The sequence below is a fragment of the Gavia stellata genome, chromosome 11, assembly GCF_030936135.1.
Source record: "Gavia stellata isolate bGavSte3 chromosome 11, bGavSte3.hap2, whole genome shotgun sequence".
Classification (NCBI taxonomy): Eukaryota; Metazoa; Chordata; class Aves; order Gaviiformes; family Gaviidae; genus Gavia; species Gavia stellata.
In genome coordinates this window covers 1,637,645-1,662,233 of record NC_082604.1, presented here as the reverse complement: position 1 = coordinate 1,662,233, position 24,589 = coordinate 1,637,645, and the positions used below count along the sequence as shown (strand labels likewise).

Below are 24,589 nucleotides of genomic sequence, written 5' to 3'. Positions count from 1 at the left end.
CTTAAGCTTCTGGCCAGCAAGTCTAATGGGAAAAAAAGAGCAGACAGGAAGACAGCTGGAATTTTTTTTCTTGCCCTGACTATAGCTGATCATTTGATCATAAATAAAGTATCTGACCCCTACCTACATATCCATAAACCGACATCCAAAGACTTGACCAATCGTTAAGTTTCTACAAAGAGGCCACATCTTTGATTAAAAGTCCACAGAGCACAGGCATATGAGAAACAGCCGAATACTTCTCTTCCCCCTCTCTCCATATTCATCTTAAAAAGCAAAACACATCTCAATACATTACGATTTCTTAAGTAGCCAAGTTGTCAATTCTACAGTACAGTAACAGCTAATCCATAAAAGAAATGAGGGGCAAGATGTACCTTCACATTTGTCACACTTGCCGTGAATCTAGTCATATGGGAGCTTACTAGAGCTATTTAAAAGTAAACAGGTAGAGAGGAGGAAGAGGAGAGTGATAGAGATCAGCAGGTAAAATTAGTACTGCTCTCCGAAAGCTTGAATCTGTCGTTCAAGTATTGAAAGTACCCAGAAGGGTACAATGAATGGGAGCTGCTACAGCAAAATTGTTAAAAACCCTTAAAACCCCGGGCACATTAAGTGGCATTTCTGGGCTGATTGGAAAACAAAAAAACAAAACAAAACAAAAAGGCCAGTAATTCAGTCCTCAATTCCTTCTGGACCCCAGACAGGGATCACTAGAGTCACCATGATTTAGTATGGGTGTCTTCTGAATGAGAGTTTCTTCCCTTTTGCAGACGTTTCCCCCCCACAAAATCCCTTCCCTCCCCCTAGAACTGTAACAATTTCATATATTATAAAGATTTGTAAAATACAAACAAAAAAAAGGATGAAGGCTGTGGCAGTAACGTTAGCGGTTACTCTTCATTGCTTCTTTGGCTGCCAAGATCAGTGGCGTCAAGCTAGACAGAGGTTTGGCCAGTTTCAAGAAGGGATGCTGCCAGGAAGAGAGAAACACAGTAAATTAGTGAAAGACCCGGTTTAGAAAGCCAGTAAAAGCCATATCTCTACACAGCCCTTTTCATCCTCAGGTATGAAAAGCAATGCAAGTACTATCAATGCCCAGCTCCTGAAGGGACAGATCCAGAACACCTCAAGCCTGATAATCATTCCTCCTCGTCCCAAAAGACCCTAAGCCTCTCCTTTTCCAATAATTCACTACAAAGAGGTTTCCTGCTCAAACACCTTCTCTCAGTCCCATTCCGCTCACTTCAGTGGCTCTATTACAGTAAGTTCATAAAATGTTGGGTGCTTTCGCAGTGGCAGAATGAAGGCACAGATTACTGATGGGAAGACTTCAGAGTAGATACTACCATCTTTGATGACTGTAGTTCCTACCAACTGCTCCACTAGAGTCCTCAAAAGAAAGCACGAAAAAGAGGGTGCCAGCCTACAGTGCAGTTTATCACAAGCCGACCTGACTCGTGGCTTCTGTATCTCAGACTGTGAGAAGACACTGACTCTCACCTGTAGCAATTCTTTGGCTGATCCTCTTTTCTCCACATCCATCTCCAAACATCGGTTCAAGAAATCCCGGAATATTGGGGACAGTTTCTCAGGGTTCTGCAGCTCCGGTGTGCCATTTGTTGCTATCAAATATAAAGCCTGCAAGATGAAGAATATTGTATAACCAAGCCAAATCTTAAAAAGATGCCAAACTGACCCGCCCAGCGGCAATCCCTTAGTCTAGATGAGAAAGGGCTCTGCAGCCTACTTCTCCTCTCCCTGATGAGATGAAAAACTTTAAAAATACCACACTTATAGGCAGTTATGACCTATTCCAGCTAGTAGAAAAATAACGCTCAATTTTTTTTGGCAACAGATACTTACCTTGGCAAAGAAAATGTCAGATTCTGACACAAGCAGCATTTTTCATAACCTAACGGATTTACTTTCCCTGAACTACCACAGAAGACTGCGTTCAAAGTCCAATGTTTTAGTTACAAGCAGGTAGTCATCTTCTGAACAGAAAAATTCAGGGTAGGGCTGACTGCAAATCCAAGACAGCTGTCTTCCTTTTGAAGGAATTTTGTTGCGCCACTGAAGCTTGTTGGGTTTTTTTGTTTCATTTTCTTTTTAACATAGATACTATTAACGACCAATTACTGAAAACGTTCACACAGTAAACACCTGCAAACAGTTCTAGCCACATCTGGGCTTCTTACCCTCAGGGGGTTTTCGTTGAGGTATGGGGGTTCTCCTTCCACCATTTCAATAGCCATGATGCCCAGAGACCAGATATCCACTTTAGGGCCGTACGCTTTCCGTGTCACCACTTCAGGAGCCATCCAGTAAGGAGTTCCAACCATAGTGCTGCGCTTGCTCTGCTCTGGGGTGATCTGAGCACAGAAACCAAAGTCGGCTGTAGGATAACAGAATTTTAAAAAGTTAAATTGGTGCACCCTAAGTAAGTGCGCTTCCTAGAAGACTTCTCTATTACTACACATATATTTTACTCCTCTACACTTGAGAGGGGCTTGGGGGGGTGTCTCCTTCCCCCCCTCCCCGCCCCCCCATTTTCCTTATTACAAAATCCAACGTGCAAGATAGATACAAAACCTGAAGGTGTTTAAGCAGGGCAGAATTCCATGGAAAGAAGATAAGGCTTTTTGTCCTCTGGAAAAGGGACACAAGTATTACCCTGTAGAAGAACGGTATTTTGCCCGGTCCTTCCTTCAAGAATCCTAGACTGGTAACAGCCAAAGAAAGTAATCAAGCAGAACACAGAAGGCAAGTGTTCTGCGCATGGTATGTTATACAGCCTGAACTAGGAAAAATGAATCCAGAAACCATGGCTTCTGCCCTGCTAAACAGATTTTATTTGTGCAGCTATTGAGTTTAACATTTCACAGCAATTTGGCCATCAAGTACAGGTACTACAGCTGACAGAGACATGGAAACAAGGCTTCAGATAAGTGAAGTGCTACCCCACTCAGCAGAAGGAACCTGGACGAACAAACCTATCCACAAAGTAACTACCAAAGAGAACAACCACACTCAAGAAAACGAGAAAAGTCACCTATTCCTATAGCCTTCAGGTGCAGCAGCAATGCATGTTCCATCATGTTACTTTATCCAGCTGCAGCACTCCCACTTCCCAGGCATGTAAAGCATCAATAAGAACACAGTTAAGGCAGGAGACAGATATTACCTTATCATTGACACTAAGTTAGAGAGAGAGAGAGAGAGAGAGAGAGAGAAAGAGAGAGAGAAAGAATTTAAAATTTCAAGTCGATTTTGAAAGTGTTATGCCAAGCAGTGCTAACTTAAGAGCCACAGTCATGAAAGTGCTAAGTTGTACCCAGAGGACAATTTAACAAAGAACTAACCCCACCCTGATTGTCAAAATGCTGCCTTAAAAAAACAAAAACAAACAAAAAATTAAACCTATAGGAGTCACTGAGTTCCTCACCAGCACTTCTTGGCCTTTAGCAGAGTGTCATATTCAACTCAAAGCACAGCTTATTTCAATGAACACACCAGAGAAGCAGCAGCAGTGTATGTCTCCTGACCTACCAACGAGGCCTTCAGCACCATGCCACCAGCAAAGACAGGCAAGATGTAGAACCCAGTTTCACCACCCAGTAGTGTGTGTAGATATGTAGTGGTGAGAGGCAGAACGGTATCTCTTACTTTTCCTGTCACCAGTCTCCCAGAAGCCAGACTCCCCCAGAGAAGGGGAAGAGCTTGAAAAGAAGGTGCAACTTCTTCCACCCTCCACGCTAAACAACTGCTAGAAGGTCTATAGTCACACAGCCAAAGAAGAGCTAGTCTCAACACTGATTACAATACCTCCCCTTCATATAGGCCATTTTTACAGCTGCCTACTGTCTTCTCCTGTCTCTCCTTCCTCCTCATCTTCCCCCGATCTCCTGGTGCCGATGCTTCCTTACATAGGCTGCTAACCCTGTCCTTTTGCCACTCTGCTTTGCTTTGACAGCTCTTACGTTTTTGAGCCTTCTCCAGCTAACTCTTCTCAGCCACATTCTCTACTGCAGCTATTCACTTATGTTCAGCCTCTGAATCCACCCAGTTTGTGCACAAACACATCACGCCCTTAAAAAAAAAATAAAACCTCCTATGCAAGCAAGAAGTGCATCCAACAATTCTGGTAAGCAAATTGGGTTGCTTGTAATCTTCCTTCACATTCCATCTCATAAACAATATGAGACTGCAAACCATCTAGACTAAGGAATATTGCTGAGATACATTTTCATGGCACTTCAAATTCCTACCCAACTGTAAAAACACCATCCCTTAACTCTTTGGTCGCTGCATGCTTGGCACATTCCTACATACCAAGAAGTCAGATAATGCACCACTCTCTACAGTCCTGACAGCTTCTTCAAGTGGTTTCACATTTTTTTATTGCCACACACATTTACACACACCAGAAACTGACTTACTGTACACAAGTCCATGCATGCATAACAATTACCTGAAAAGCAAGTAGTTTCTTTTGTCATTTCATGATTATATTAATGAAAGTGTGTTACACTTTCAGTCCAAGAAAAGGAGACCGAGTACAGGTGCAGCATAAGACTAGACTGCAATATAAATGGTTAATAATGTACAATTTTCTTGTTAGTGACCTTTTAATGAAAAGGCCAAAACATTAAAAGCAAGTCATGACAACCTGAAGAGACTAACAAAGCAACTGCAGTTAGCTGCAACTTTTCTCTTGCAATCATTCGCATCTTTGCTTCACTGTATGGTGCCAGTTACTTCATATTTACCAACGTATTCATGTGGCAACAGGTTTGCTTCAACATCCTTCCGGTCTAACACGTTCACAGCCTTAAGTCTTAGGGCCCTCAGAATTTCAATACCTGCTACCTGTGAGCTATACATTTTATAACAACACAGAATGAATTTCTATTACTCATAGTCAAGAAAAATTCACCTCAAATTTCCCTGCCAACTCTCCTTCTACAATTTACACTCTCCGAGTCAAAGTTTACTGGGAAAGGGAAAACAGAACATTGAAACAATTGTCTGGTACTCACTTAGTTTAACTGATCCATCCATTCCTAACAGCACGTTGTCACTCTTAATGTCCCTGTGGATGACCTGGTTGGCATGTAGGAACTCAAGCGCTTGCAAGCACTGAATGGGAGGGAAAAAAACAGAACAAAAAAAAAAAATCAGCACATGGGAACACAATTTGTATATGGGAACACAAAGTCAAAAGCAATGCTTACACGCTCAGCCAGTGCTGAGTACAAAAATGTAACAGGTATTATTTGAAGTAACCAGCAGAGGAAGCTCTTGTGCTAAAAAATACTCCCCAGATCTCATGAGGTCAAAAATCATTTAACCATGGAGTTTCTCTCATCATTTGATGATGATACTCATCATCAAACCCCATCAAACTCCTCATCACCCAGTCATTACCCAAGATGCTCTCAAAAATCCCAGATGTTAATTTTGGAACATCCCACAAATTCTACAGAGGAACCATAAAGGATTAAATGAGAGCTTTTCAGCCTGAAGTCTCAGCAAGAGGAACTGGTGAGACTTCATTCTCAACATGCACGCAACTTCTCCTACAGCGAAGGCTGTAAAACATCTTCATTATGAAAGCCACTAATACTGGTTTTGCATTGTTTTTGGATTAAAACCTTTCACGCTAAATTTCTGCCTAAAAGCATAATGAAATTTTTTTTGCTATTTGAGAATAAAAGGCAAAAAAGAAAAAAGGTAAGATTTTTCTCTTTTAATTTAAGCAGAACATTTACCATTTGCAACTTGGCATGGATGTAGTCCCCAGTGAGGTTTTTTGTGTCTTCATTTGCTTTAGCAAAGCGGCACTGATTTGTAGAATGAAGCGTATCTAACACACTGGACAGCAGAGTTTTCACGAAGTACAATAGTTCAATATTAAACTTTTCCCTCGGAAAAGTTAATTACTGTTACAGTAAATAGTTACTTTTTGGTTCTCTGCTTCCAGCTCTGGTTTCTCCAGAAACCGTTACCTGTCCATACACGTTAATGTACAAGTTTGCTTTCCATCCCCTCCCTTTGGGTGAGTCATCAAAAGCAGATGTCATTTTGATGTAGTCAAATGGGATTTTTAAAAGCCTGAGTTTCTCCTGCACAGCAGATAATACAATTACTCCTCCTTCTGCCATAATAAATCTAGCCTGAGCTGGATGCCGGCACTGTGACTCAGGGCAACAACCACCGATAAATTGTGACATCAGCTATTTTAACTCTTCCAGTTGACATCTTACTGCAATCTTAAACTTATTCCAACTACAATCTTCTGAAGAATTATTTTTCTGAGGAATCCATAAAGAAAGCTTAACTGTCACAGAACTATAGATTTTACACACTATGAAAACTACTAAAATGAGAAAGGGATAGTCTGCATCTAGTTCATCTTTAAGAAACATGTACTAAAATAAAGTATTCTTGTTTCATCAGATCCACTTTCACACTCTAAGCAAACAAAGTTCCCCTTCTTCCTTCTGAAAAACACTCTGAAGCTTTCAGGCTTTTTTCTTTTTTTTTTTTAAATATGTTCACATCTCTACTTTCTACATTACCTATATACGTATACTCAGTTTTCGTTTTGGTGACTAATGAAAAATATTCGAAGGCAAAGTTAAGAGAGACGTTCTTTCCATCTGCTAAATTTCTTCGTTGCTCTTCCTTGAACTTCAGGCCACGTTCTTAATATCTTTCTGTTAACATTGCCAGCAGGATTAGGCAACCCAGACACCAAAACCTTTATTTGCTCCATCACCTAAACATTCCCAGCTCAAAAACTGCCATAGCTCTTTTGTGTTACAACTTGCAAACCCCCAATTTTCTGAGCTAAACTAATTTTGTTATTTTCTGTGAGTTTAATACTGATTTCAGCTCTCAGTATCATTCATTCGTCCTAACTCAATGGCTCCTACAGCAATTGTTGCAATTAGTCCTAACCTAAGTGTACGATAAAACCTAGGGGAATAGAGGGCACCTTCATTCCTCTACCCATCAACTATAATACTCACCTCTCTGCAAACAGCAGCAATCTGTGCTTCATCCATACATGTTTCTGTGACCACATCTGTTAGTGAGCCTCCAGCTAGATACTCCATCACCACAAACAATTCATCTCCTACAAGGTAACTATAAACAGAAAACAAAAAGCATGCCCGTTTGCCATCAAGAGATCGAGAACTGAAAAATTGCTGATAAGAGCTGGTCAGTGAAACAATTCATAAGCACTTCAAGACAAACAGTAAAAGAAAGTAAATCACTGGAAGGTAGCCTGAAATGTAAATGCTGACAATAAAAGCCGCGTGCTTCTTACTACCTAACGGGCAGGATAACACCCTGCATATCTCATGTGCAACACAAGCATTGCTCCAGCTGTGCTCTTGTCCACTACTGATCCCCAACTACATGTAGCACTGCATTCATGACAGAAGAAGGCTTCTTACTGAATCATCAAGAGCGTTGCCTGTAACAAATGACTATTTTTCGGGGGGTTTTCTAGATGACAGTCTAAATAGAGTCTCATTTGCTTTTAAGACCCTTAGTTACAGGAAGTCCGGCTCTGTGTAAGTATATCAAGTCATAACCTGTTGAAACCCTGGGGATGAGGGAATCAGCCATCTGTCTGCATTTACCTGTCCAGGAAGTTGACTATGTTGGGGTTCTTTAGCTCTTTCATTACCAAGATCTCATTAATAATCAACTCCTTCTTGGGCTGTTTCTGCAGGTTTATCTGTTTAATAGCAACCTGAATAGGACAAAATAAAACAGCAATCATTCAAACCTGAGTATCAAAACCTTTCGGTCATTCTTAATACAGTGAAAAGTTAGAAGAAATTCTGTAACAGGATTAAAGGAGTTTAGCACACCTTGCAGCTGGCAAGTTATTTATTTATTAGCATACAACTTAAAAGAATGCAACTTGCTGAGCATACAACTTGCACCCACAGCCAACATCATCCTCTTGCAGCTGAAAAGATCCACAAACAATAACAAAGGCGAGAACAGAAAGCAAAGGAAACATTCAGGAGGTAAAAAGATACTCGCCCAATTTCATATCCACAGGCCTAAAGCAGAAGAGAATCGTGTAGCAACTAAGAGAGAAGGTATAAGCCTTCCAATGCAAGGCAAGGCAATTTGTTTTTCCATATTCTGACCAAATTAGTGTTTGGATATAAGGAATGCTGGGAGGCAGAAAGAATTTCTCTCAAAGCAATTAAGCCAATGGACTATCCCAGAGACAGAAGGCAAGATAAAGACCTATCTTGTCCAGGAAATAAGCTAACCAGGACAAGTATTCCAGACTTTAGAATGGAGAATAATTGTCCCAGTTATGTTAGCTACAACATTTTGAGGAGGCAGTTTGAAGTTTTACAAGATAACCTACCCATAAGTCCAAAACCAAACAGAAGAACCAATATAATCTTGTAGAAACGACCGTTATCATATCGCCAAGGGCATTAAAAGGTGAAAACTTGTGGAACAGAAACACAAAATAACTAAGATTGGAGGGGACCTCTGCAGGTGATCCGGTCCAATCCCTTGCTCAAAGTGCAGCCAACATGGAGCAGGTTGCTGAAGATCTCGAGCCACTGAGTTTTCAATGGAGATCTCAATGAGCAGATATTCGACAACCTCTCAGGGCTTCTGTCCCTCGTTCAATCATCCTGACTGTGAGGGGGAAAAAAATTTCTAATATCTAACCAGAATTTCCCTTATGACAATTTTTGTCTGTTACCTTTTGTCCTGTCATTGTGTAGCTCTAGGAGGAGTCTAGCTCCATATTCTCTACACCTTCCCATCAGGGAGTTGAAAAGAGCAATAAAATCCTCCTTTGGCCTTCTGTTCTCACCGCTCAACTGACTCAATTCTATCCTCAGACGTTAAGCACTGAGGAGGTCAGAGTACTGCATCCGTTTAATGAATGAAGACTGCACGCAATCAACTGTTAGCCCACCTGCCTGACAAGACGCAGAGGAGGTCTAAGAAAGGAACTGAATTACAAGATGTAGTCTGCTGTCAGTAAAAGGCCATGAAGTACTGCAGTGTGTAGAAAGCAAATTAAGAGACAAGATATTGAGATGACTGAAGGCTTGCATTTTATCAAGATGTGGTGCTCCACTACAGCACTGGTAAAGGTGGTTACTGTTGAAAGGGCAATTACGGATCAGTGACCTAAGGAATGGCTACTTGCGGACACTTAAAGGAAATTTAAGGAATTCTGAATTTAAAGAGAAGCAAATAATTAATAAAATTTTAGTCCCGGGAACCAGAAATGACCACTGGATGACAAGCATGCAGAGTATTGCTGATTTCATCGATTTCACCAAGTGGGTTTGGAGACACCAAGGAGTAAAAGCAAAGAGCAGGATGTGGAGAAGGCATTATAACTACAACAAAAAAATCATACGGGGCAAGCTGTTTCCATACAGATAGGCGCATCCACCACCTCTATTGAGACGGGACTAGAGAACAAGTGTGACAAGACTAAACAAAGTTTATTTCTGAAAATGCAGGACACCACTGCCCACAATTCTCGAAGGATAAACTGTTTTCAAAATCTGTTCCTGGAACACCTCGTTCCCTCTGCTTTTCACTGGAAAGACAAAACTCTATTTTTAGCTTTCATCATCTGATTACTACAGAACAAGGCACACACTGTTACAAATGACTACGACAAACATTCTTCTGGGAGGTGATAGCAGAGATGGGAGCCACAGAAAGAAATCTAGCCAAACCATTTCGGCCACTTACAGAAGAACGTTTATACAGAGAAAGTATTTTCACTGCAGTGAACACAGAAATCTTACCTCCTGCCCCGTTGCCACATCAATAGCTGTGAAAACTGTACCTGAAGCCCTGTGAAGGAAAAGAAAAATGTTACAGCCAGTTGCATCTGTGTAACAAACAAGCACATGAACAGACAAATCACAAACACAAAATTGTGCCAGCTTTCGATGTTGCAAGAGCTGTATCAAAAAGAAGGCTCTTAAAAGTAAGTGGTATCATCGAAATACCAGTCAGTTCACACAAAACACACTAATTGCAAATACATTCTTTTCTGACACCAGCTATCCCTCCTGCAATCAGGATGTCCAAGCCCTCAAAACTTGTGCTGCTCCCTGTGATCAGATAAGCTGGGCAGCCCTTTCTGCAGTAGGTATTGCTTTTCATTTTCCCCCAGGGGAAGCCTGCCCACAAACACACGTAGACCTATTTGGAAAGTATACAGTAGGAATTAGGCATATATGTAATCAAAGCTGGAAAAGCTAGAACTTGTATATACTTTTTTCTCAGAAGGATTCAGAGGATCACTAGAAGAATAACTTAGTCGAGGCAGTATTTTTAGCTTAGCACACAGAAAGCCTTCTGACGTGCCCTCATCCTATTCAGCAGTCATATTACAAAATGGATGAACGCACCTTACCAGGAGAGAACTAGATACACCCACCGAGAAGTTATAGAGCTACGCTTTTGCATTAAAAGACATAATTCAGAATTTCCACCGCTGTGTAAAGCCTTCGCCATCTGTTTATCACTGCTTAATACAGCCAACTTCTGCCTGCTTCAGTAAGTGGTGGCTACGCGACAGTATCAGAAAGAGAAGAGTACATCGCTTTTAACACTGGCTCACTGGGAATAAAAATTGAGGTGAACACTTACCCCTGCCCAATTTTTTCATATCTGGTGTATTTTTTCTTGGGATCTCCTATGCTCACAATAGTGCCTAAAAAAAAGAAAAACATTTCCATCTTAGAGGAGTCACAGCTTCAGGAAACGCTCTCTGTTACTGCAGCACAGCATACGTTGTTTCTGTCAGCTCGCGTTGAAAACACATGTCAATCCTGCTGTCCCCCTTCAGTAGGGTTGGCGTGGCCAAGATACCTCCAAGAGTGGGTCAGCTCAAGTAGTAAAGGCTGATGAGTGAACAGCCAAAGCTTCCCGATTCAGTTCCAGTCACAAACGGCCCCATCTCCGACAACAATTATGCTAGGTTTTACTCTTGACAAGACTGATCATGCTATTTCCCACTAGTATCCAAATTTACGTCTTCTATGTAGCAAAACCCAGTATGAGGTTATGACAAATCCATTAGCCTAACCTCATCCAGAAACCAGTCAGTTCTCGATTTAAACACAGGAACATTAATATGGTGAAAAATTATCTTCAAGATGATTATGGAACAAGCAACAGCAGAAACTTTTGTGTTATTATGGTTGTATTATGCACGCAGATGACATTATCATAACTGAAAACTGAACTTCAATCAAAAAAAACCCGTGTTCTATAATCTTTTTTACCCAATAGGGCTCTGAAGCATCTAAATCGGCAAAACTTCTGAATGCAGCTCCTCTCAGCTACTGTCTGACACAAAACCAATCAAGCGCAGTATTCACACAACGCTGACATAAAAATAAGGATGAAGGCAAAAGCTTAGTATTCCCCCCCCAGTCTTAAAGCCTTTGTTTATCTGAAACAAAAAACACCTACGTAGTTTTTCCATGATCTCTTCATCCGACATTTTGGTCTTCTTTTTCTGCTTATCACCTGATTTCGTCGCACTGTCGACAGAAGTGTCACTAGCTGGTGCGGGGATGGGGTCAATTACAGACCGTGTATAAATCTGTTAAGAGAGACCGTTTACCTGAGCATTTTCTTTGCAATCATTGACGATCAGCTGAAAATAATCACAGTTCTTCAAAGATCCCTAAGCACCATTTTACATAACAGGTTGGAGGCAGAAGTTAGACCTGAGAAGCATTAAATTCCAGTGAGTCAAGATGCTGGTAACCTTACTGACCTCTGGAAGAAAGACCCAGGGACCTCCTGAACAGAGTAGATGCGAGGAGACTAACTTCCACAGACAGACTTCTTGTGGCTTTTCTACCTGCTTATTCTTTATAACCCATGCTAGTTAACAGGAGGGGCCCTTTCATCTATTTACTTCCTTTTGGCAATTTCCAAGTTTCACAGAACAGAAATCACTATTTAACAGCAAGATCAACTACTACTAAGATCTGAAGGAAAAAGATTCATGTTTCGCCATGAAAGGAAGCATGAAACTCTTGGAATTTCCCAGTCCTCCCCTATTTGTGGAATTTTCTTGGAGCTTTATTTAATTTCCTCCTGAGCTGTTTACAGACGTACAGAGCTAAACTGTAAGATCTGTCACATTTTATGTGTTTACATACACAGAGTGGGCAATTATAAAGCAGTATCGTTTGACAAATATAGACAATTCACATTTGCGCTCCTGAAGCAAAAATAAGTGGGCAGAGCAGCAATATGTACACCTACCATAGTCAGAAGAATGAGCTGGAGTAAGTGGGACCCCTGGGACTCTGTTAACAAGGTGTGTAGTTCAGGACAACTACACTAAAACTTAACAAACAACTTCTTAAGCATTTAACTTTTCATGTAACGCTGATGATTTTGTGAGCGAAATAAGCTTTCAAATCTTAGATTTGAATTGTTTTGGGTTTAGGTAGTATATTTGGTGAGGCTATCACACTGCAGTCAAATAAAATAATCAAATGCACTACATTGGTACCACTGTACTGTGCGAAGTTATAGAAATAAGCTGTATTTTTTTTAGGACTGAAAAGCCTCCTCCTCACATGTTGGGTTGAAGGATAAGCTTAACTGGATATCTTCAACACAAGCCAACAAGCAAATCAGCATTACCTGCAGGATTTCTGATCCAACTGATACCCCGAAATCAGGCATTTTCTTAGCAAACTCAAATAAAAACCAGAACTTTTCCCTAAAAACTTACAACAGCTCATTTCACAAATAATACTTTGCTAGAAAACAGAAGTAGAAGTTCTGCAGTATTGAGAAATGCAGTCTGCACTGTTAATTTTACAGCTGCTCACCGATTTTGTGTGATCTGGCCGTGGAGCAATAACAGGAGGAGGAGCTTCTTCATCATCCTCATCATCATCTGCCACAGCTGTCGATGGTTCTGAACCTTTGGCATTGGTCTACATTTTTACCAAAGTTAAAAAAAAAAAACAAACACAAACAGAATTGTCTCCCCCACAGTGTTAAAGACTTCCTTTTTTTTTTTTGCCCCCCCACAGGAAGATAAAAGAATTCTTACTGATGGCAAAAGAAAAGCATAGGTTGAGTGGTTTAAGTGCCCTATTACATTTCATTAAGAGACTCAAATATTATTGCTCCAGTTAAATATGCTCTGTTGACCCCCCCCAATTTATGTTTTTATTCCACAAAAAATTCCCATTTTGTTTTACACTGCAAGGTTCAGTATATAACAAATACAGAAGACCTGAACTGGTATGCGCCTAAGAATATACAAAGAATAGTAAACACACTCACCGTTGGTGTTCCTGAAGGGAAACCATCTTTTTCTATATAGGACAAATAGCAGAATACATAAAATCATCAGAAAAATAATAAAAAGTGAACTTTGAACAGAGTAAAGACTGCTTTGGAGATTTTTTTTCATCTCTCAGAAAGCAAAATTTCATGGCCACAAATGAGAGAAACCAGTATTGCGCTGTAAGACCACGCAGAAGGAAGCTCCCCTAAGGGTAGGCAAACCCACTCATTTCCCAACTTGCTCTTCACCTCACTTGAGTCCACACACACAGTCTTCCAAATTGAGCACTGCTCATCACGCTTACATGTTCTGTCTTACTGAGATGTGAAATCATGATCAAATGGCTATTTCTGTTCCCTTAGCGGTATCTTGAATCAAGGATGACGGTATTACAAAGCCTTATTACAAAGCTATTTTCAGAAATAATTTGGAAGAAAACTAGGTAAAACTGCATCCATTTGTAGGACAGTCATTCTCTCAGTCCCCCCACATAGCTCCCAACCTAGGAGCCACAACTTATTTTGTATCTTTGATGTCACCACATGGTGACATCAAGTTCACAGATAGCTGTTTTGGCCACAGACAGGAGGGGCAAGGTCTCCAGCACAAAACCAATTAATCACAGTCTCAGAGCTGCAGCTTCATAAACACAGCCCGTTAACAGTTAATTTTGGCTGCTCTTTTGAATTATCCAGTTCCATTTCTTCCCCTCTCCACTTAAAACAGGAAATTAACTGGACAACGCCAGTTTCCAGTAAGTTTAAAATCCATCTTCAAATATTTGTTTCCCACTGAAAAGTAGCTTGCTCTTTCAACATTTGAATCTGATTTATTATTCTGAGGAAGCCTGTGTTCCGAATACCCAGCTCCTCTTCAATATGTCTTGCACACACTTGGATCTCACCTGGAGCAGAAAAACTCAGATATTTCTGTTTTGCTGTGTCTTTGGAGTCGTAGAATTTCAGCACATCTAGTACCGCCTGGGGGTTTTTCTTCTGTTCTAGCTTCGTGATATTTGAGGTCTGAAGCAACCGAGCCCATTGCTCTGGCATTCCCTGAAAAAATAGGCTATTTTAAGCATCCTTCTAGGATTTTAAAGATTTTTAAGAAGCAGAACAAATTTCTTTCCTCTATAAATAAAGCATAACACGCACAGCCTTAAACACATGAACAAGTAGGATGGGGTTTTAATGGGGAGCCATATGTCCATAGGTGACACAACACAAATCACCGTGCCAACATGACACCACTTCTTTCAGGTGTATTAAGCCAGATGTGAGGAATGGAAATACAAAAGCGCTCAACAGAACCAGCGTTACCCACTAATGAAAGTAACCTGAAGAAGGTTTCTCAGGGAAGGCTCTCCCAGGTGACACAAAGCGTCAGATCTGACATTTACACTGCAGAAGTACTACCAGGTCACAGTCTCATTACTCTGCATGCTGTACAAATACACAGTAAAATTATTTCTTTGATAAAAATGAAGACTAACTCGCAATTTATTCTAAAACATCGCCATGGCTTCACTACAGCACTGACCCGAGGCTGTTTTCTGAGCAACTCCAAGGCAGGTATACTTACAGTGAACTCTCCAGTAACAGCATCAAAGCCAACATGGATGGTATGCTCAAAATCTGACGGTGGGGAGATTTCTGGCCTTTCCTTTTCCTTCTTCTTGCTTCCTGAAAAAGACATTCAAAGATCTACTGAGCAAAGATTTGAAGTCCTGTTGTCTCCATTTAATATAATCAACCCAAGCGTTAAAACAGTTCGGATGAATGTAACCATTATTGTGTTTACTGGACAGAGGTGTTGACGTATGCAGCAGTGATTTGGTATTTTCAAGTTGGTATAGACTTCACGTAAGAATCAACAACTTGCTCCATTCAAATAATTTACACTATGGTAGCAAACCAGAGTGCAAGGAGCTCTGTTGAGCATATGAAGTCTAAACATATGAAACGTCTACAGTGCAAAAAAGGACATTTTAGTATGGATTAAGAACACCAAGGACAACTTCAGTTCAGCCTCAAGTTCACCCTAAAGACAGTTAAAACTCAGTTGCCTCACTGCTTCAATTCAAGGTAATTAATGCAAACTAGGACTTCCTATGATGAAGATAAGAGGTTATAGCCTCAGAGCAATTACCTAATTTAAATTAAAAGAAAAAAAAAAGAAAAAAGCAAGCATAATAAGTACCAGAAGCAGGAACAGATAATGAGAAGGACCATGTGCACAATCCAACCTAGATTCAATTAAATTTATAAGATGTTTTATAATGCCTGGGGCTTGGGGGTTTTGTTTGGGGTATTTTTATTATTTTTTCTGACAAAGAGAAAATAAATAAAAATGGAAGACAACTTGTAGTTAACTCTAAATATAAAAGACACCGTTCTGTTCCCTTTACTCAGAAAAGGTTCGGAGTTAAGTTGGAAGGTTTCAGGAACCTGTTTTCTTGTTCTTGCAAACAAGCCCAAGCCCTGCTTTTCCCCTGCCAGAGCAGAGGCGTGTACTTGCTGTTTGCTCTCCAGGTAGAAAGACGATGCTCAAGGCCTCATCTCACGGTCCTCTGCTGAAAGGCAGAGGTCTGGCAGCGAGCTGCAGAGCTCGTCTAACCTGATAGCAAGAAAACTGCACGTGTAATCCTGGGAACGCCCGTGGGCTCGCAGAGCATATAGCTGAATCAGCTGTATTTATTATAGCACGCACGAAACCAGCAAGAAAGCCATAGTGCTCATAAGCACAAAGGAAAGCAGCACACCATTTTGCAATTTAACTTGATTACCATTTTATATTTGTATGTAAAGAAGTTTTTTCACTTTGTTTTTAAATTCACCTTAAAAATAAAAGTCATGTAGCTTCAGTAGAGAAAAAGAGAAGCTGAAACAGCACCTTCTTCGTTACTACGTGGTAAAAAGTTACTGAACATGGGGCAAGCATAGATCGCGCTGCTCAGAGCCAGAGAATCCATCTGAAATCCCCTCACGCTGGCAGGAGAGGAAGGACGGGGAGCTGAGGACAATACTTACAAACGAAAAGCCATGTGGGCTGCCTCCAGCTGAACAATGCAGTGGAAAGACACAGCTATTATAAACAGGATATCTTTAATATGGCTGCACAGGTCAGAGCCAAAAAAGCAAACGGACTCTCAAATGTTCTCATTAACATCATTCGGACACAGGACAGGAGAAACTCGTTTATGTGAGAACCTTTAAGGAAAGTACTGTTTCTTCCCAACCTCTTGCAGTTGTTTATGTGAAAGCAAGGAGGGGGAAAAAAGTTATATTCCTCAGGAAGGTTTCTGCTCAGGAGCACTTGACACCTAGGGAACGGGAGCTGGTGCTCAAACCCTCCAGCATGTGCTGTGCAAATAAACCCGCTCCTTCCAAAAATACACACATCTTATTAGTAGGCTAGGCAAGGAGACTAAAAAAATCACTCCTCTGCCCACAGGAACAGCAGATCAGAGCAGCACTTCAAACAAACGCAAGCAGCGAGCTTCAGGCAAGAGGCAAGTCCCGTGAGTCATGCGTTGGCAAGACGTACTCGAGGCTCTGCAAACAAGGCCACTGTGAGGCCACGCTGCTTTTCAACCTCTGATTATGTTTGCAGCACAGTTCTGTATTTAAATGGGAATCCCTTTAATAAAGGGCGACGCTTGTTTCAAACTGTGAGTGAATCCAAGATGTGGTCCCTTGGCCCTGCAGAAACGGCAGGATACAGCCCCCCTCTTCCTGGGAGGGGGAAGACACAGGTCCTTGAGAAGGATTCCGAGAACTGGAGAACTGCTCTGTCTGATTAAGAAAGTGCCTCAAATAACTGGGCTCTTCTCTTCCCCAAGCGAAGCCACAGGCACTCAGCAAGGCATCACCCAAGGTACTTCGCGCACCCTCCTGCATCGCAAACCCGGCCTCGAGCATCCTTCGCTCCCCACCAGTGTGCGAGCCCGCGGTGTGTTCCGGCCCACCGCCGTACACAAAGCAAGAAACACAGACGTTTCTCAACAGCCTGACCGTAGTAGGGAGGTGACTCCAGATGATACGCTTTGAGTTACTGAACCGCAGCTGAAACCACGCTGAAATCTGCCCTGAGCCAGCGGTCTTGAGCGTGTCACATGCATGATCCCATGCGATGCCCCACAGCACCTTCTTTAATAAGTTCTGCTTGAAGACAAACATTTCTTGTTTTAGGGGACTATTTTAAAGCTTTCCAAAAACACATGCAGGTTCATTTGACTTCAGAAGTCTAGCCAAGGAAATTCATGGCAATTAAGTACTGTAGTAAAAAGATGACTATCACTTCATTAATCCTAAACAATGGAACTAGGGGGGAAAAAAAAAAAAAATCCATGACTAGGTCATTAAATAATCGCTTCAAACTCTTATGATTATTTCAGCGCAGAACTAGCTCAGACTTGGGGCCGAAACTCTGCATTTGCTAAACCTCACCGCCTGCAGCGAGTCCCCCAAAGCACATGCCACCCCTCCAATGCCATCTCCTAAGCTAGAGGAACCCCGCAAGAGAGGAGCCGGGGAGCGGGGCAGAGCTGCGACAACCGATAGAATGAGGCTGGCCAGGAGGGACCTTGCAAAATCATACGGACAGAGATCTGCAGAACAAAGCCAAACAACGTTATCCAGTAACAAGCCTCTTCACAGTAGCTTTGTACATCTCCTGGTAAGGCATCCCTTCATTTTCCAAAAAGGAGAATTTATCATTTTTGTAGCAATTTGTTAACTTGGGCACTGGCTGGAGAAATTTTTTCCATGAAAAAACTTCTACCCGAGGTTGACAGATTATTTTACATATAGTCCCAATATATTTTTTAAATCCAAGCAGGAAGTTAATATTTCTGTAAAGCTTCCCAGCAGCAGAATTAAAAAAAAAAAAAAAAAATGTATTTAAATGGGCATTTCTGGTGAGGGTGCGCCTCAGCCATGGTAATGAATAAAACAACTAACATCTGACTGCTGTTTTAGTGCCAGAAAGGCACCGTGTCCATTTATATTCTGCTTACATTTGACAGCCAGTTTTGCAGTCTTGAGGGCTGAAAACATTTCTTTGGATGTTTACATTATCCTTGCTGCAGGTCAACCAATCGACAAGTTTTTTCCAAATTAAAAAAAGGACAACTTTCAGATAGTTTCTTTAAGCTAGATAATTCAATTACCATTTTCCCTAACCACATTATCCTGCCATGCAGTAAAACCTTCTGCTTTTTTTCAGAAGGACATTACTTTAAATACTTTTTAACATCTAGAAAAGATAGACTGACATGATTTTCTTTAAAATATACTTTTCTCAGCAGAAATTATTTCTTCCATTTTTAGTTGGCATCACTAAATATCAGTAGGGATATACAGACACATGCTAAAGAAGTATGCAGATGAATTTCCGTAAATTTGGTACACGTCAGTATTTACAGAGTGGTCTGAATAAGCTTAAGTAATGGGACTCCAAAGCAATTTCAGATGAGCCAATACAACTTTAGACGAGTCTTCAACCACCTCCCCAGCCACTTCACCAACGAACAAACCCACCGTCAAGACGGAAAGAGGAAACGTCCAAGGAGAAGTAGAGACACTATAAAATGTCACAAAGCTCTCCAGCTGCGCTGCACCCACTTGCATTCATAATTTGTTTCACAACACAAGCAAGTCTTACACAGCATTACTAATTCGGAGCAAGGAAGATCTTCCTACACGTGGGGTTTACATTCTACTTCATCATATCCCCGTCTGAAAAAAGGGCCACAAATGCTCTGATGAACGATCAATGCAACAGCATAACGACAAGTGCCATCCCAGCTCCTAAACCCTTCTCCTAGTCTGAACATGGACAGATTTCATCCTTCCACCAGATTTTTCTTGCAGCACCCACACCATGACAGTTTCTAGGCATTTCCTCCCACGACCAACGATATAATGGTAAACCACCAGTTTCTGCAGTATTGCAGGGCTAAGCTAGAACCTGCTCCAGACATGTGGCACTACACCTAGCTGGCAGCATCCAGATTCACCACCTTCACCAGTCTCAGAGGTCTGGAGTCTCTCTCTTGGGGTGTTGCCACCAACTTGTAGTACCTTCTTACATTCTCCTTACCTCTTTAAGCCTCTTACCCATGCCAGAAAAAAAGACCACCACTTCTATTGCTGTCATCCAGCCACGGACAGTTATTTCACAATAAGTGACCTTGTGAAATAACTATTCTGCTTCCAAAAGCTACACGGGCCAAATCTTTCCATCCTCCAAAAAGGAAAACACACCCACCGTTCAGAGCAGAAACGCTGCCAGGTCGTGGAACGCCAGATCTTCCAAATACAGGGAAGACTGCCTCTAGCATTTGTCTCCAGGGTGAGGCATGACTGCAGAGGGACTGCTCACACAGCTGAGCAAGAGTAAAAACCAGCTCTGTGGAGAATACTTAGCCAAGCGAATAAATAACTGGAGGAGCAAAGTCTCTCGAAACAGTCAAACCTGTGTCGGCGTGACTGAACCAGTCCTGCCCAGCACGTCAGCAACGAGGCGCAGGAAGCCAAGAGCAGAACTAGAAGACATTAAGAGCAGCTTGCTCTTCCCCTTGTGCATCTTAATATTAATCACAGAAATGCTAACTGGTAGAGATTAATAAAATGCATAGCAGTTTCAGGTCAGGTTTATAAATCCCTGCGTAGTTTTACCATACTAGAAGTTAGAAGACATTTCTATCTATGCACTATGTTGCTGTATGTGGACACAGACATCCTGGAGAACCAGGATCAAGGCTCCAGTGCTGTACATACATTCATCATACAGGAGAGAGGACAAAAACAAAGCACAAATACAGTCTAGTTTCATTACAGCAATTTTTTCTCAGAAATAATCCTTGTTTACAGCAAGCCAGTTTTTTTCCCCACTAGTAATTAATCCTAACAGTGCAGTTACACAGACAGAAGGACTTAATTTTTCTCAATTCTCCTTTGTGCACGCTGCACCCTCCCGCTATTTCTTTACTACATTTTTTTCTCCTCAAGGTACCACATAAGTAGTCATGAACATGAAGTAACTTCCAAAACATCTGGATGCTAGGTTTAAACTAGCGATCTGCATTTAGCATAGCAAAAGGGTAAGTAATATGATACCCAGGAATCAGAAACATTTATTAGGGTTGTTTGGAAATGCATTACTTTAAACTTGGCACCAAACATGAGAAGCAATAGGTGGTGGTTTTCCTCAGCGAGCTATTTAATTTTTCTTACTTAGCATTTCATCTTCAAACATCCCAGTGCAAATGGAAAGAGCATCTCAGCTCACTGAACACGCATACCCAACTTTCAACACTTCCTCCAATCCCCTACACTTGGACAGGCTGGACTCAAATGTCTAAAGCGCCACTAAAACTTACCAGAAGAGTAAAGGAATACAAGTAGTAACCTTGGAAAATAGAGGCATCTTACCTTTTTCAGTGCTAGAGAATATGGAGATGATTTTATTCCTAGGTTTTCTTTCTTCTGGTACAGAGGGCAGGGGTTTCAAGCTGTGGTTGGCAGACAACTGGTCTTTGCCCCCTGAACTGAAGATAGTACTGCTCATCCGGACAGGAGGAGCTGGTGGCTTGTCTTCCAGTTCGCCGTTGTCAGACATGGTTCTCAATAGCTAGTGAAAGCACTGAAATAGAAATATTTGTTTTAACATAGGAAGGGAGCATAGAAGACATGAATGTAGCATTTCTTCTCTCCGCCAACGGGGAACGGAGGTGTGAATTCAACTCTGAGGAACTCGGCAAGCACTGCGCTGGCAGACACTGATGCCTCCCCCAAAGGAAGCAGATCCCTTCCTCCTCCCGCTCCTGGGCCATCCCATTTGTGCCAGCAGCAGCGTTTGTGGGATGGGGTGAAGAATTTTCCCAGTGATTAAACTAACCCAGTCAAAAAGAACAGTCAGTTATAATGTGGACCAGTTTCCAGATGTGGTTCACTATCTGTTCACACAAAGGTTGTGTATGTGAAAGGCATCGTACACGCAAGGGCATAAGTACAACATCTTTTAGGGGTAGCTCTAGTCCAAAGAGCTTCATGCTTTAGAATCAAACACCTTTAAAAGCTTTAGATGTTTTCTTTCCTGCCATTCATCAGACAAGATCTTGGGGAGAGAAGAATAGCTTATGTTTAGAAGTCTTAATTCAACACGCTGTCCTCATTAAGTAGCATTAAGAATATCTCTACCCAAATTATGCAGCCTACATTAAAGAGCATGGGGACTAAGATCCACTGGATGCATTCCGCTTCTGAATAAGGACTTGCATTACTTTACCACTTTGTGCCACACTTTCTCCATTTGTAAAATGAGTATATACTGTCACCACAACCCTCTTTGAGTCCTTAACAAAAACATGACAGAGATGATAAACAAAAATAGCTGCTAAAGCTAAAAACAGAGCACAGCAAAGCATCTACATGACACAACGTCTACATTCAAGAAAATCCACACTGGCCTTTCCTCCCTCCTCATAACATACTGGAGATTTTTCTCTGATCACCAAGAAACAGGAAGCCTCTCTGCTATAAATCCTTCTTTGTTCTATTTACTTTACAGAAATTACCTCTCGATGACAGCTGAATAACAAAAGATGCCCCTCATTCCTCCATATGCTCAAATGATGAGCTACCCCTTTGGAAGAGGAGTCAACACATCTCCTCTGCGTCGACCTCCGCCTCCTCTCATGACAGTTTGGGAAATGAATGGCCTCCCAGCATCTGTCAGCTGCCCTTCATAGTCCCAAAGCACAACTTGCTCCCAGCTATACCACTAGAGCAATCATTATCAGTGCTGTTCAAAAGAGTCAGGATAAGACAGTGCAATCCACTCTAAATTATCACACCTTATTTCCAAATATAAATATTGTGCTACACAACATCCCTTGCACAACATGGTCTTAGCAGAAAAACTAAAAGACAGGTGGACTGCCGGACCCTGTCGTTGCACTGGGTGAATAATGCCAGATCCCAATGAAGAAGAACAAAGCAGGGTAGTGGCCTGAATTCATGAAGCACAAGAGCATACTGTTTTGTCGTGAAGCTCAAGAGAGATTAAAATGAATTATCACCATGGACGCCCATGAAAACATATAATTTCTGTAGAAATACCTTCAGAGGCACGAGCAGCACATATCAAAATTCTGGCAGTGCAAGTGAAAACTGGACATGTGCTGGTTGTCCCGTTCTACTTCAAGACTGATGTGGAACAGCGGTCAAAGCTGTGCAACACCCACCTAGACAAACCTGCCTTCGCGCCCTTTGCCTGATGATGAAGCGATAAATAGACCTGCAACATTTGAACATCTCCATAGGGATGCAGTCGTGAATCAGACTGCAATTCCCATCCTCCAACAGTCTTCCAAATTCACTTACTGATTGCTCTTTCAGATGTTGCAAGTTATCTGCAGGATCTTCTATATTTTCCAGTACCTACACTGCAATATGGGGGAAAAAAAAATTAAGAACCCTGTGATCTAACAGCAGGTCTGAGCAGCCTACCCACAGGGATCTTAATCCCAATCGCTTTCTTAACAATACGTACTGTTTGCACAAAGTGCGTGCCACCAATTTGAGATGATAAATTTCTGGTCTGAACAACCAAATCAGACATACGGTATTCGAGAGTCCTATTGAAGTTGGGCTTTGAGTGGTAGCAGACCATAATCTATTTCCCTTATGCTAATCAAATCTCAGAAGAGAATAGGTTATACGGTCCTCTGCTATCCAAATGGGAATAGACATTTAAAAGAAAGCACCCCTCCCTTTGAACAAGGAAATACAATCAGATGGCTAAATAAATCACAGTAGATAAAGAAGCATATCACAAAACTTTAACACCAAAACGATACACGCTGTGAAGAAACCAACATCAGGAGTAACCTTTTGTATTTTTCTAAAGAAAACCCTATTATTTCCTCCATCTGTGCAGTTCTTTGAGCTGCTTGATATTAGCAAGAGCAGGATGTAAGGATAAACAACTAACCTGCATCTGAAATTGGACAAGACCAGGCTTGGCCCTCCAAGCCCATACTAACACCCTGCACGGTCCCTTGGAGAGCCCAGTCACTGACTTAACGATGCTATAACGCAGTATTCATGTTGCAGATTTTAAAAATATTTACTGCACTTTTGTTTACATATTTTTTAAATACAATTCTTACTACAGTAAACATTCTTAATTTTCAGTGACACAAGCAGCACGAGTCGGACGATTGCATATTCGGTATTACAGCTTCTTGATCTGAACCGAATTATTCCTTAGCACCTTGCGTGCTCAAGAGAAGAAACTCTTAAGCATCAAGTTGGAAGCAAGTATATGGAAATGCAAAACTCATCTATCCCACAAGAAAATCAGGCGCTTCAAGGAACTGGCATAACAGCATCTGTGCAGAACCCTCAGAGCTGCAACTCTGATCTGTTGTTCAGTGTTCAAAGTGTTCAGAAAGATCCTAGACCTTGCTCAAAATAAAGCCCAGGAGCTCTACAGGAGGAGGACACGCTGCGGGGCTGCAGGAAGACAAGCTGTGGGGCTGGCAGAGCAGACTGGGGTGGCAGAAAGAGCTTGGGCATTGCCTTCCCACCTGAGGGACTGGCTCCGTCATTTGCAGTTAAACAAAATCCTTCAAGCTCATTAAATCTGTGGTTTAGTAAAACCTCAGCTTTTAGGAAAAACTTAACAGATGTGATTTAATTAATAACACAAAGTAGTATAATTTCTGGGCGGCTGTTTCAAAGATTGTTGCTAAAATAAACTGCTAGATCCAAAACTATTTTGCACAAAGGACCATTTCAATGCAGAGCAGCTTTGAATTCATAAAGAAATTACAACAGCTCCACTCACAACAGATGGCTTCAGGAAACAGAAGTCGGATCCTTCAGTCATCATCAGAAGTTGAAAATCAATCATTTTGTTCAGGTTCAAATCCAAACAACTAGTCTCTTTCTGACAGCTGAGGGCAGAAGAAAAGAGCAGTTCCTCTCTCCTTTATCCTTACCCTGTCTTCATTATGCAGGGAAAGTTTCCACAGCATCAGGAAGTACTTTTGAAATTGCTGCGGAGGTTTGGCATTATGGGCGATGACTGCAGGAGGGATTAAAAAAAGAAGAAGAAAAAAAAAAAGAGCAGTGCAAATATACCCTGAAGCTCCTTTTCTGCTCTCTCACTCCCCAAAGAGGAAAAGGAGCCTGTTCATTTCACAGCAGCTAG

The 24,589-nt window shown here is 41.5% G+C and overlaps 1 protein-coding gene across 3 annotated transcripts; it reads right to left on the bottom strand.

The window, feature by feature from the left end:
- Positions 1-835: 835 nt before the first annotated feature.
- PAK2 (p21 (RAC1) activated kinase 2) lies at positions 836-20,989 on the bottom strand. Of its 3 annotated transcripts, none has more exons than XM_009818087.2 (14): positions 20,803-20,989; positions 14,906-15,048; positions 14,229-14,421; positions 13,947-13,964; positions 12,900-12,976; positions 11,515-11,647; positions 10,687-10,750; positions 9,834-9,882; positions 7,659-7,771; positions 7,038-7,155; positions 5,043-5,142; positions 2,202-2,398; positions 1,504-1,641; positions 836-973 (listed from the first exon to the last, which is right to left on the bottom strand). In XM_009818087.2, exons 1-14 carry the CDS (start codon positions 20,987-20,989, stop codon positions 887-889), a joined length of 1,617 nt encoding a protein of 538 aa, XP_009816389.1. In that variant the 3' UTR covers positions 836-886. The 3 variants fall into 3 exon arrangements, with proteins under 3 accessions (XP_009816389.1, XP_059678374.1, XP_009816391.1); XM_059822391.1 differs by lacking the exon at positions 13,947-13,964 and adding an exon at positions 13,990-14,005 and having other exon boundaries at positions 12,900-13,007; positions 14,258-14,421; positions 14,948-15,048; XM_009818089.2 differs by lacking the exon at positions 13,947-13,964 and adding an exon at positions 13,363-13,394 and having other exon boundaries at positions 12,900-13,007; positions 14,271-14,421; positions 14,948-15,048.
- Between the last annotated feature and the right edge of the window lie 3,600 nt (positions 20,990-24,589).

Bases quoted from the DNA above. Each gene is read 5' to 3' on its own strand.
- PAK2 (XM_009818087.2), bottom strand. From the start codon at position 20,989: ATGTCTGACAACGGCGAACTGGAAGACAAGCCACCAGCTCCTCCTGTC. The intron at 10,751-11,514 runs GTAGGTGTTTTT...TCTTTTTTTTAG, and splicing joins AGAGATCATGGAAAAACTAC to GCACTATTGTGAGCATAGGA. The intron at 9,883-10,686 runs GTAAGTGTTCAC...TTTCCTTCACAG, and splicing joins TATGAAAAAATTGGGCAGGG to GGCTTCAGGTACAGTTTTCA.